This window comes from Mytilus trossulus, chromosome 4, assembly GCF_036588685.1.
Source record: "Mytilus trossulus isolate FHL-02 chromosome 4, PNRI_Mtr1.1.1.hap1, whole genome shotgun sequence".
Taxonomy (NCBI): domain Eukaryota; kingdom Metazoa; phylum Mollusca; class Bivalvia; order Mytilida; family Mytilidae; genus Mytilus; species Mytilus trossulus.
Genome location: NC_086376.1, coordinates 65,898,411 through 65,912,516, shown reverse-complemented (window position 1 = coordinate 65,912,516; position 14,106 = coordinate 65,898,411). Strand labels below are relative to the sequence as shown.

Sequence of the window (14,106 nt, the reverse complement as noted above, 5' to 3'; positions counted from 1 at the left end):
GTTTGTAAAAATAGTTGTCCTGGGGAACAGTGGTTAATAGAACTTGGGGTACAAAGTTTTACTAGGCTTCAATGGGTAGGACGCTGTTAGAATCTCATTTAGAACCAACAGTAGCAATGCATGCAGTTGTAATTTGCATCAAGCCTCAGTAGAACATTAAGATTCAGTTCACGATGAAGGTGCAAAGGTCAATCGATCTGAGCACTTAGAGTCAAAAGTTTAACAGTCTTTATTGCGAAAAGCTTTATATTAATCTTATTTAGAACCTGAAATGAAAATGCAGGACTTTATAATTTACACAAATCTGTACATGCCAAACATAATTAGAGGCTCCAAGAAGCGTGAATTGTCCCCCTATTTAACTGGTTCTCATTTGACTTGATTATAAAATAAAGTTCCAGTATGCACTAGAAATTGAGCTTGTTAAAAGAAGATGATTTTTACGCTAGAAACTTTGCCTTTACTGACTGCCATTTTAAATTTCCTATCGTAATTACGACAAACTATTTTTTTCGAATGACCCTTATGGGCTTCCTATTAGACAGCATTTATTATGACGAGAATGTTTGTCAAGATCAAGGATTCTTTTAAACAAGAAAAGAAAGAAGAGAGAAACAAATGATCACAAGTTAACTTAATTTGAAAAAAAATGTAAAAAGAGCTTAAATCAAAATAGCCAGGGTGCCAAAATAGTCAAAAATTAATAAATTTATAAGAAAAATAATACTAGTACTTTACAGTATTATGGTTTGTTATTCCCGTTTAATAATCATAAAGAATATACATCAACTAGACAGCAACCTAACGAACAGTCAACAGATCATCATCAGAATATCTACGTTTTATCATTGATGTATGCAACTTTTGATTTTTAACGCAGAACATTGTTTTATACATCATGTTATGGCCATTTTATAATGATCATTGGGTCTAAAACAAACCGTGTAAAACAGTTCAAACATTGAAAAAATAGCAACCTGATTTAGATTTTTAAAAAAATCCAACGTCAAAAATAAAATTTACCATTTAACCCCAAATCACTTGCATGCATGTATTATATGTAACTAATAATCACACGGTCGTCAACGTATTTGTCATGGTCCATACCGCATAAAACGATATATATTTAGGGTTATATAATGACCAGTGTAAAACAATTCAAACGAAAAAAGACCTATTAGTGACCTTCTGCTGCTGTCTGTTTATCATTCTATGGTAGGGTTGTTGTCTCTTTGGCACATTCCCTATTTGGAACTTAACTATAAAAGAAAAACTATTGCCACGTCCACGTTACACCATCCAGGTGGCGGATCCAGCCATTTAAAAAGGGGGGTTCCTTACCAAAGACAAAGGGGGCCCAACTACATGTCCCCATTCAAATGCATTGACCTCCCCCCCCCCCCCCCAAAAAAAAAAGGGGGGTCCCCTCTAATCGCACCTAAAGAGCAAACAATCATCGCATTACAGCGTCACATCATCGCAAATTAGCGTAGACTATTTTACTTAGCGTGACCATCGCACCTTAGAGTCCTCCATATATTTTAAATTTGAAAAGGATGAAAGTGTTTCATATGTCCTAAAGGCCTATATATTTAATATGGTTTTAAAGATTTGTACATTGTATATGATCATGTATATTAGATTGTGACACTAAAATAAAGTATCTATTTACTAACTTACCCTTTTGTAAATATATATAATATGGCGCAACACATCCAACGCCTGAATACAAATATACAGGTATGAAAATATATAACAGGTTAGCAGGGAATTTTTTGGCGGTAACTAGAAAGCATGCAGGTGAAAAGGTGTGCTTGATTTAGAATTTGTCATGCGTCTAGCATCAGTGTGATATGATGATGAATATGACATATGAAATACGATATGAGTATATGAATACGTGTATTGCATAGAAAAACATGAATAACAAGTATATATATATATATATATATATATGACCAATTTACTATTCTTATTATAACGTCCAGAGAGACATTGTTCTCCAGAAGTGATTTTTTTATAAAGATCATTTGTTTCTAAAAAAAACTGAATCTTTAGATCCCAATTTTGAGGTGAAAAAATATTCTGGTAAGCAGATGACAAAAACAAAATTCTGAATTCAAATTCCCCCACACAATAGTTTTTTTTAAATCCTGAAGAAGAAAAATCAGTAATCTGATTGATTGCATTTAAATACTAAATGAATTGGGCAACACATAGTTGAGCTTAAACCTTGTCATTTCGTATTGCAGCACGTAATCGTCAAATAAATTAGTAACAACATATGCATCATTTAATTACAGCTCTTCGCTAGAACCAGACAGAGTGCAATATAAGGCCAATTCATATTGTTTCTATAAATTGCCTGGTAGAAGTATTACTGGTGTTTTTTTTACAATTTACACATTAGTGATCTAAGTTAGAACTTGACATTGGTTGTGGTAGAAAAAATATAAAAGAAATTTTAACAGATATAGTCAAAATTTATTTCAAAACTTATGTCTTAATCTGTTCAGTCCCTCTACTGAATCTATCATATAGAGAGTGACTTTCAAATACGTTATCTCTATAATATATAATATATAGAGAGTGACTTTCAAAGACGTTATCTCAGACTTTTAGCAACCATAATGAATCTCGATTATGAACAAAAGAACGTGGGTGGTTCAGAACTTCTTCAACAGCGGCTGATGAACACAACTACTGGCGAGTGGTGAAGAATGTATTCACTAACACTTCCCAAAAATCTTCCGTTTGAGGTTGCCTTGAACTCGGGAACCGACGACAACCAGACCGGCTCCGAGTTCTTCGATTTTGTTCATTATGATGTGACCGGGATCTCCTCCTTCAAATTGCATCACCTTTCCTCCAACCTAAACAGTACGCTTAAATAATTCTTGGCTAAAAAACAAGAGCCCACGCCATAATATATATATATATACGAGAATGTTAATGGCAAAAATTATAAAGAAAAGAGAATAATTGGAAAAAGTAAAAAGGATAGACAAAATTGCCTCAACAATTTAAGAATCCAACCTCATACACTTGGGAATTTAGGCTAGTCAATTATTAAACTCCCTTTGAAGATGTTTACACGTTATTTGGGAGATTCAGGATTTCCAAACATGACAAAGACGGTTCAACTAAAAAAAAATAACTAAGGGGAAATAGAGGTTTTTGTGTCTACTGTTTATTTATTTTTTAAAGAAAGACTACATATTCAATTTGAACTTCTGTAATGCACAGATACAATATCCAAGTTAAAACTTTCAGTTTAATCCGGATGATCCACTGAAATATGTATTTCCCCTGCGCAGACCAGTTTTCTATTGCATGTGTGAATGGAACAAAGTTTTGAGCAAACAAATATCAACATAACTTTGAAGTGGGTCTCCTAGGGGTCTAAGCGTGATGCGGGATTGACGATTTTTTATAAGCGTGACACGTGAAAGTCGAATTATTGTGCCGTGAAAACGGGAAATCGAGTCTAGCGGGACCAGGGAAATTACCCCCAAAAAATGAGAATTGCTTTAGTACATAGTGTAAGCGGGATACGGGAATCTGTCAAAACAGTAAGCGGTATCCTTGATCCGACCCCCCCCCCCCCCTTTTCTATGAGACCCCTTAGAAGATTCTACACAAAAGCGCTTTGGAGAGTTATACAATTTACCACTATATGATGTCGGTTTTCTTGAGGTGTTGATTGCCGTACGGTGACCTGCAATTGCTCATATCAACTTATATGAGCTGTGGTGGATAGGTGTCTCATTGACAATAATACCACATCTCCGTAGTTCTATATATACAATAGAAGATGTATTTTGTTTTTTTATTTGTCGTTGACTTTGGCGACCGCATTGACATTCACCCAAATTTGCCTCATAAAATAACTTCATTTTCATTTTCAACGGTGTTATTGCCAATGAGACAACTCTTCGCAAGAGACCAATGACACAGAAATTAACAACTATCATATATCACTGTAGGGCAACAAAACAAAGGATAAAGTCCATACCACATGCAAGTAGTCAGCTATAAAAGACCGATCGTGCAAGGGCTGTATAGCCAGTCAATATCGTTAAAAACTTCCACAAATATAATATACTTGATCATACTTGGTATGTATCAAGTTTTTCTTTGATCCCTTTGCATATTGCTTCTTCCTTGGCTGTTTCTTCGTGGTATTTATGGACAATAACATTAGGATCAACCGGCATCCATTTAGTTGTAAAGGTAAAATTAAAGAAAAATTGAAGTACTGAATTACTGAACATCGGATGACCGCAGGTTCTCAGTTTTGAAATGTTGATATAGTCAGTGGACTCTCTGTGGTCACTTAATGTGTACTTTGATACATATGACCTTTGTTGACAGCACTCCAAGCTATTCTCTCGCATGCAATTCGGATGCTTATACATTAAACATGTACTAAAGCCATTTCCTTTGAAAGTTCAATTTTAGACTTCTCGTGTGACCATGATCATATGGTGTTGTATTTTTCAGTTTAAAACAACGTATTTAGTGTTGATGTAAAAAAAATACCATGACATACACCTTAAAAGAATTAATCATTTTTTGTTTAGATGAAATATTAGTTGACTCTTAGTTCTATAGTCATAGTAATAAGACGGAGAAATTCATTACGGAATGCAGTTTTAAACACTACAATGTTAAAACTAAAACAAGAAAAGTGCACTTCTATATAATCAGTAAATATCCTAGAAAACGGCGTTTCGTCGGAAAGCTCTTGAGGAGAATATGGCAATCCATTGAAAGCCCTTATCTATGAATGATTTGGCTTAAGTGTATTATGCTTGACAAAAGGAAATAATAACCATTGAAAGGGCCGAAAAAGGCTTCTCGAAGGACAATATTTTTTGACAGCCATGTTTTGTATAAATTTATATGATCAAATATCAAAATACAACAATACCCATATAAAATAGGCACTGGCTACGGTTACATGGAAATGCAACAATAATAAAAATATTATTGTTACATTGGAGACTAAATACCGGAATGCATGGTTGGGTAAGGACCTGTTTAATTATGAATGTAACAATAATTATTGAGGCTACGGTTACATTGCGTTTATATTGTTACATGGAAAACAGCGATGTACGATGGGACTAGTAATATGTACTGAATAATAAAAGTTGAAGACATTCATTTTATATTTACCATACATACAATTTCTTCATTGTAATTTTTATTTACAATGACAGTTTCTACAAATCCAGTATTACTAAGTGCTTTTTAAAAGCATGTATAAGTCCTACACATTTTTGATGAACGAAAATACGTCCTCCATGGATACATGTACATACAGAAGTTCCCAGTATTTTAATTAAGTTACAGTTAGCAAACTTTGCTTTTGATGTATCACTTTTTTTAGAACTGCGTTTGTATAGTTGTATGAAATTTGTGTCTTAATATTGTTGTTTCATTTAAAACGCATCCCAACTGCCAAGTTTTAATTTGTTCACCCTAAACAAAATTGGTAATAGAAATATCTTCATCCATTGTTCAAAGTATAATGACAGTAATAAGAGTAGGTGTGCAGTGCAGTTAAATACTTTAAAGTGAAACCATTAATCTATATTTTTCGCCTTTGACATTACTAATGTGAAGTAGTATCTAAAGTTAAGAAAATCAAAACCATTAATACGTATAACTAATTAAACACCATTTGTTAAATAATAATATTTATTATTTATCATTATTACAAGTATTATTTAGTACATATGAAAGAATTAAGCAATAAAACTATTATAGAAGATTTGAGTTTAATAATCTAGCGTACATTGCTGTTTTTCATGTAACAATAACGTTATGTAACTGTAGCCTCAATAATTATTGTTACATTCGTAATTAATCGGTTCCTTACCCAACTTTGCATTCTGACAATTAGTCTCCAATGTAACAATAATATTTTTATTATTGTTACATTTCCATGTAACCGTAGCCAGTGCCTATAAATATATATATATATATATATATGTATATCAGTGGCGGATCCAGAACTTTTCCTAAAAGGGGGGCGGGGGGCGCTGACTGACCTAAATAGGGGGAGCGCTTCAGTCATGCTTCAATGATTCCCTATATAATTAACCAATTTTTTTCCACGAAAGTCCGCCCCCCCCCTTTTGGATCCGCCTATGTATATACCTGTAAGTATACGCAGTCAGTGACATATATATATGATAACTAAAATTGTAGAAAAAAGAAATCAAGGACGCTCATCCAGACCCTGTATAAATATTGGACCCAGCTGTACATCTTTAGTACTGAATTAGGCAATTTTGTCCAAACAATGGAATGTCTAATTGTATATTAAAAGGCAAGTACATCAATATTCACACATATAAATACATATTACCCGCTATAAAACTTTTTGATTGATTAGCGAGAGAAGATCTGTAACCCAAAGAATCCAGTCGAGTTAAAGGAGAGCACGCGCAAGCACCTGTTGTCATAAACTTCCGGTTTACGAAAAGATAAACTGAGAGATCAAACATTTATTTATAAAGTCTTTTCAGTCTAATGTATCCCGAAAATATAATGTGACCTCCAACGAAAGAGTTGCCTGTAAAGTTTTCTGCGGTTGATAACAGATTTTAAAATGGTAAGCAGGAAAAAAGAATAGAAAATTCAATATTTACTAGTTTGTTTTCACAAAAATCTCATTTCCGGGATTTTCAATTTAATACACGAATAAATGACTAGTTCCCTATCGAAGTTTATGACAGTCATGAACGTGTTAATACACATACTTAAAGTTTATGCAGTTTATGGGACACATATTAATAGACTGAGACCACTCACACAAAAGTGGTGTACATGTATGTATGTTTACAACCCATCCTAGCTCACCCATTACCATTGGCATTGAATCATAGTAAAAATATCTTAATATAAATTTCATTTTAATATATGAGATTTTTATGGAAATTTATGTGTACAGATAAAAACTAACAAATAACAACAAGTTGTAATTGATGACTTTTTACCCCAAGGGATCAAAAGATCAAATCTATCGTGAACCACTAGGCAGTGTTCTCCCCATGCAGGCTCTTACAGCACAACATACCTGCAGTCTCACATGTATTAGTACCTAAGCATAGTCCTATATTTCTGTTCTGTAGTTCTATAATTTAAGAAATCGTTCATTTGTATTCAGAAAATCTTATGTGTGGTACTAAAACACTGGTGGTACGTATACATGTACTTGATTTTCTGTGTTTCAAGTTTCATCCAAATAATATCTTAGTACATTTTGTAAATTGGTCCAGTTTGACAAATACACAATATATTTATTTCTTTAGTGAGCATTTCAAATGTTTGTTTTACTGTAATTTATAGGCATATAATAAAATTGAAAAATGTTCCATAACTTATGAGGGCTACAAGGTATGATATGTCATCAAAAGAACAGACCAACAACCCCCAAAAATACATTTAAAATAAATGCATATAAATCATCATGATAATGGGAAATATTGTATATTTAATATTTTATTTTTATTAGTCGAAGGTAAGTTTAAATTAACATTTGTAAGAGACAGAATCAATTCATTGTTATCTTTGGTACAAATCTGGTATTTATCTAATAAGTAAATAGATAATATTTACATTTGTCAATTTGAAAAGGAAATATTTCGTAAAGAAAGTTCAAACAATTCACTTCCTTCCACACCGTTTTGAAATTTTCTGAGATATTATGATTTTTATCTTTTTTAATTAATTAATATCATTGCTAACCTGTGCTTTATAGAAAAGATTGATTTTCAAACATTATCTCAATATTAAAATGTTTTGATATATTATAGAATTTGTAAATACCAAATAGATGACAGTACTTGAATGCATTGCAGTACTTATATCTCGCATTTCTGTTTCAAATACGATCTTCCAAATGATATGTACATTTACTGGTAAACTATTCTGTTTCAAATGTGATCTTCCAAATGATATGTACATTTACTGGTAAACTATTCTGTTTCAAATACGATCTTCCAAATGATATGTACATTTACTGGTAAACTATTCTGTTTCAAATACGATCTTCCAAATGATGTACACATTTACTGGTAAACTTTTCTGTTTCAAAAAAGATCTTCCAAATTGTAGTATGAAAGGAAAAATAGGTAAATTGAATACTTAGTAGTTGTCAATTTGATCATTCTTCTTACGTTTAATTGTTCTAAAATCATTTATCGAAAAAATCAAAATATAGGTACAAATGTATTTATAGCAATCTTTTTAAAAAAACACTGAAATTGGCTTACATTTGTACATGTAACTACTTATTTTGTGATTTGATCAATTATGGGCTATTCATGTTGAATTTAATGAACTTAAATACAAGCATGAATTTGGAAATTTTAGTTAAAAAACAACTTTTATTTAGCCACATGAGGATTTAGATTTTACGCCTGTCCTTAAATGTTTCACTCCTGTCATAAAACATTCATAAACATTCACAATGAATGTTCTTGCATGAACTTCCAGATTATTGCACGAATCACATTCTTAAGTTATGCTCTTACATAATCTGTATTCTTTTAAAACAAATTCCTGAAGGAATAAATTATACAATATTCTATATAATGTACATGTATGTTGTGTGCATATACATGTATGTGCAAATAAATGTGTATTTTAGGTCAAGTTCATATAAGAACACTTTTTAACATGCCATGTGATACCTACATGTACATTTTGAAATGTTATCTTGGAAAATAGATAAATTTTTCTGAAAATGAAAAAAATCCTGGACATACATGTACCCTTCGTTAAGCAAAACGCAACTAATTTTACCATATATATACATGAATATAAAAAATAGTAAATATTTTGAAGTGTTAAAGTGGCAGCTTGGTTTACAATACCAATTTGCTTCAAAAGTCGGGGCTCCAGCATTGACTTATGTCAAGTGATGTTCCTGAATATGAATAGATATCAAAGTTACATGTACATGTATTTTACAATACGCTTTGAATTACATACATTTACATTTCTGTAATTATTTTAAAATCAGGTTCACATTAAAATTTCTTAAATTTTTTGTTCAAACTAATAAATACTGCTATTCCTTCAGTTTATTAATGTTTTGTTTTCCAGCCATACCATTGGCAGAGTCACAATGTCAAGACCAGTGGTGTTGATGACATGGTTTTGCTGCAGAAGATATCAGAACCAGCCATTGTGGAAAATCTCAAAAAGAGGTTTATGGAAGATGTCATTTATGTATCCTTTGAATAATAGAAACTAAAAAATTAACAAATAAGGCTACATTTAAGAAATGATCAGTTAAGGTCAGATTTGTTTGCAATTTAATGATGTTCAAAATCATAGTGTCATGGAATTTTCCAGTATAAAGGATCATAGGGTCATGAGATTTGTAGCTTACATGTATATGGCTGACACCAAAATGTCTGAAAAGATTTAGTTATAACGGTGTGAGTTTGAATAATAAAACATAAATAAAAGAATCAATTGTGCAGCCAACAAGTTTGACTGGTAAATTAGCACATCTTTAGAAAGTAGAAAATACAAGAGTTAATTCCCTTCAACACTCCATATCTTTGTTTGTGTTACTATCCTGTGAATGCAACTCCTTTTGTCAAGTTGGTTTTCATGGGAGGATCCAGCCATTTTAAAAAGGAGGGGGTTTCAACCACATGCCCCCTTTCAAATGCATTGATTGTCCAAATTAAAGGGGGGATTATGGACCCCCCTGGATCTGCCAATGGTTTTCATATGATTTGGCATAGGGAAATGATGTGCATTTGTTGCATTGAGTGTGTTGAATATATTAATTTGTCTTTAAAAAAAAATGCACAATACATTGACATTTAAAAGAACTGCACATTTTCTTATCTTGGACATAAGATCTTCTGTCTAAATGGTTATAATTTAATTGTTTTTCATCTTAACATTGAATATGTCAGAGGGTTCAACAATAAATACTGTAAATATTGAATGTCGAGCTACATTTTATTTCTTGTACATGTAAATACATGTACTTATTGTTCTATTAAGGTTTATCAGTAATAAAATTTTATAAATATGAATAAATTAAAATATGATGCTCTAAAATTGCATTTATAAATAGAAGAACATGTAAATAAATTCTCCATAAATATATGAATAAATGAAAATATGATGCAATATTATAGATACATGTAGAATTATATGTAGAAAAATTCCCCATAAAAAACACAAACACTTTAAAGTTCTTATAATTTATTATTATATATTTTATTTATAACTTATTTGTTTCTTGTTTAGTAATACTCTTACAAGATACATGTAAGTCAACAATGTGTTAAGTCCTGTAACCTATGATAGATAGAGGATGATTCACAAAACAGGATGTCTGCATTTAAATTCAATTATCTATCAGTTTTAGTAAAAACACTTGTAGCCCATTAAAAATATCAGGTTTTCGATCTTATTTACATCTGATAATAGTATATACAGTTGTAAAAAGGTGACAGCCTCAAACACTATATTTACACCTTTGTAATTTGGTTTATTGATTAAAGATATAGTAATATATACGAAATATATGTCATTTCAGCTAATAAAAGATCTAAAATAAAAAGATGTGGTATGAGTGCCAATGAGACAACTCTCTTTCCAAGTAACAATGTATAAAAAGTTCAAATTCTGTCTTTAACATTTCATGACTGTCTATTATAGAAATTGCGTGTACAAAACAATAGCTTGAATAATGTACAAAACTGGTTAGGAATTAAATAAAAAAATTCCTTTGGGAAAAAATAATTTATTTTTTTACATGGACCTTACAAGTAAATGAGTGTAATAAATGGTATACAGGTATTCTCAGAACCTTACTTGTCATGTCTGCTTGTGTTCTGTAAATCAGGTCTTGATAAGATCACATTGTTCTCTTGTAGTTTTATTGTTTTCTTGTACATTGTAAGTGTGTAAAACAAATGAAAAACCAAGGAAATGCACTTTAAAGTATCTCACTTATAGAGGGATACAAATGACTTATTTTATAGAGGTGCTCATATTCTAGTTAAATTACCAATTTTCAATGACAGTAAGTTTGAAATCATGAGAGGTTTTGCTCCGTGTTGAAGGCCTTCACTGTGACTTTTAAATGAAGAACAGCAATAAAATCCTTTGCTTTTTGTGGTTTTTGCTGTGCATGTAATGAATTCGTGTCATGGATGGATACATTTAATAACTTTCCTTTTCGTATACTATTTAAAATTATCAACTTACTCAAATAAGTTTTATTCCCAATTGAAGCACAGTTTATTCACAGTGGGGTATGGGTAAGACCTCCTTAATTTCAAAAGGATTTCTATGAATTAAAAAAAACAAACTATTATCTTGTAGAGGAACAGATGACTATGTAATGGAGTTCATTAATGAAATGACATTAATTTGAGATAACACTGCCATTAGTTTCATCAGGTTTAAGGAAGTAAATATTTTCTTTCCATAGTTTAAAAGTACATTTTGTACTTGTCAACAATAACTTGAGATAGGCTTCAATTTACTTTCAATTGGGTACTACAATACACAGCATGATTATGCAATTGAGATTTGCATTGATATATAATTTGTGAAAGGTGTTGTCAGAAGTTTTATACAAATGAGGAAATAATGGAATTTAGGTTATAAATTCCTGTTTGCAAAAAATCATATTTTCACATTATTGTTTTTCTATTTATGGGTATTGATTTTAAACAAGATGGATCATAAGATTATAGGGGTCATTATAATTTATGAATCAAAATGGGTCATATAGATATAATAAAAGTTATGTGTTAAATAATTATTAGTGCAAAAAGAAAATTTTATCATTAGTGAATAAAAATATGCAAACTCATGTCCAAATATAAAAGAAATTATGCTAATTATGAATAGAAGCATCTGTGTAGATCATTAGGGCGTATTGTATTTATAGGAGGAAATACACTGGATTTTTAGAAATGAGTTCCTGTTTACAATGTTTACGAAAATTCTATTGCTCATTTCAATGTTATTGTTTCTAAATATGTATATTGATTTAAACAAGGATGGTATCCAATGAAGCATAAAATAAATTAGTTTCTATGCACAATAAGTGCATAGTAAATATAATATTATAGTAATGGGTTAAATAAAAAAGGTTTAAATTTGTTTAACGTATTTACTTGTAGATTTTAAATTAAGAGTAGGTCTCAAATCCACTGAAATAGAAATAAGAATTCAAGTTGAGTAATGTTGAGCCCAAATATAAAAAAAAAATCATACATGCTTTTTTAAATTGATATTTTTAAATTCTACATGTAGCACCCACTTTGGGATTTTGAATATTTACATGAAATTATTTATTCTCTAAAAGACTATTCACAATTGAAGGTAAAGATTTATGACAATTTTCTAATAAGGTTTCACCTTTCTTGACAAAGTTATAATCAGAGTGATTGCCCCTAGCACATTTGTCAGATAATTGTACATGTAAACACGTTAATATATAATCAAAACACTTATTATTTCTTGAAGGTACAAATTTACTACATTAAGATATAAGGAAATGAGGAATTCTTTGCACCTGCACATTCTTAAAAATTCTTGATATAAAGGTAAAGCAGTGCAGAATAATAATAGTAGCAATGTCTTATATTATATCAATCCAGACTTGGGGATACAAGGGGATACAATAATAATAATACTAATATTATTGTATCCCCTTAGTTAGTGAAAATTTGTAATTTCTTTCAATTTCAACAGTACTATGTATCTCAATCTGTTCAGTTTCAAAATTGCCAACTTGGAAAATCTTCATTTGAAGTGATGCTTGTAAAGGCTATAAGGATGTCATGACTTCGCAATTGAAAAGCGGATGGAGATTATAGATCAACCTTATAAATAGGGGTACATTTCTGGAAACAAAAAAGTTGTCTGCCAGTGCATTCTTTACTTAAAAAGTCAACTACATTAAAAAAGCAGAGAAGATCACCATTGATGTAATTTAGGTTTGAGAGCAAAACATCAGATTCAGAGCAATTCAGACCAAGATACCTTGTCAGTTGACATACACCTTATAATTAGTCCATGGTTATCTCTGTGTTATCTGTGTTAAAAAAAAATCTAAATGATTTTTTTTTAAAGTAATACCAATATAAAAAAGAATATGAGGTAAGATTGCCAATGAGACAACTCTCTACAAGTGACCAAAATGGCACACAATACAACAACTAAAGGTAAACATTCAGCCTTCAACAATGAGCAAAGCCCATTTATAGTCCGTGATAATAATTCAACTTTCATAATGGATTTTGCTATCTTATTGTTTTGATTTGAGTGTAGCTTATAAGTCTTAAGTAGACCAATAATAATTTGGCATATTTGATTGTACATTTATGATTTACCAGCACATTATGTCAAAAATGGGAATGTTGATCATAAAGCATCGAACAATGTTTTATCCTTAACCTTATACCAGACATATATAGGACCAGTGTTAGTCTCGATCAATCCATTCAAAAATATCAACATATTTACAGATAGAGAGGTTGAGCTTTACCAAGGAGCAGTGAGTAACTTGGGGAGCTACCATTTGATTTTTATGGGGGGGGGGCTAGGATGAAAAATTTTGTCCTGCCTTTCTTTTTAGCTGAAATCTCTGTCCTGCCTTTTATTTTTCACTCTATTCGGCCCTGCCTTTTTTTTTTTTAGTTTATCCTGATTTTTTTTACCTAAATTGTTGTCCTGACTTTTTTTTTTTGCAAGTGTCTCATCCTGCCTTTTTTTTTTACTCAAAACTTCCGTTCCGGCTAATTTTTTTCAAATTTCATCCTAGCCCCCCCCATAAAAATCAAATGGTAGCTCCCTTAGATCATGTAATCAAAATAAGTCAAATAAAATGAAGAATGCTATATTAGTGAATTAAAATGAATTGAACTTTTAAATGCTGTGAATGTATACTGTGGATTCATTTACTCTCCTGGACATCAATTTTTGTGGATTCATCTTCCTGAATATTTGATTTCTTAGTTTTGCCAATCTCAGCATACAAAGCATATAGAAGTTTTGAAATTGGTTGAACATTTGAATTTGTGTTTCACCTGTACTAAG

The 14,106-nt window shown here is 31.1% G+C and overlaps 1 protein-coding gene across 4 annotated transcripts in view; it reads left to right on the top strand.

Moving 5' to 3' along the window:
- Positions 1-6,455: 6,455 nt before the first annotated feature.
- LOC134715779 (unconventional myosin-Ie-like) overlaps positions 6,456-14,106 on the top strand; it is a 49,134-nt gene continuing 41,483 nt past the window's right edge. For 3 of the 4 annotated variants that reach the window (XM_063578217.1, XM_063578215.1, XM_063578216.1), the window contains exons 1-3: positions 6,457-6,625; positions 9,124-9,249; positions 13,475-13,564. In XM_063578217.1, coding sequence (XP_063434287.1) covers positions 6,623-6,625; positions 9,124-9,249; positions 13,475-13,564 — 219 coding nt within the window. In that variant the 5' untranslated portion in view covers positions 6,457-6,622. Of the gene's footprint in view, positions 6,626-9,123; positions 9,250-13,474; positions 13,565-14,106 lie in introns of all 4 variants that reach the window. The other variant, XM_063578214.1, reaches the window with a different exon arrangement.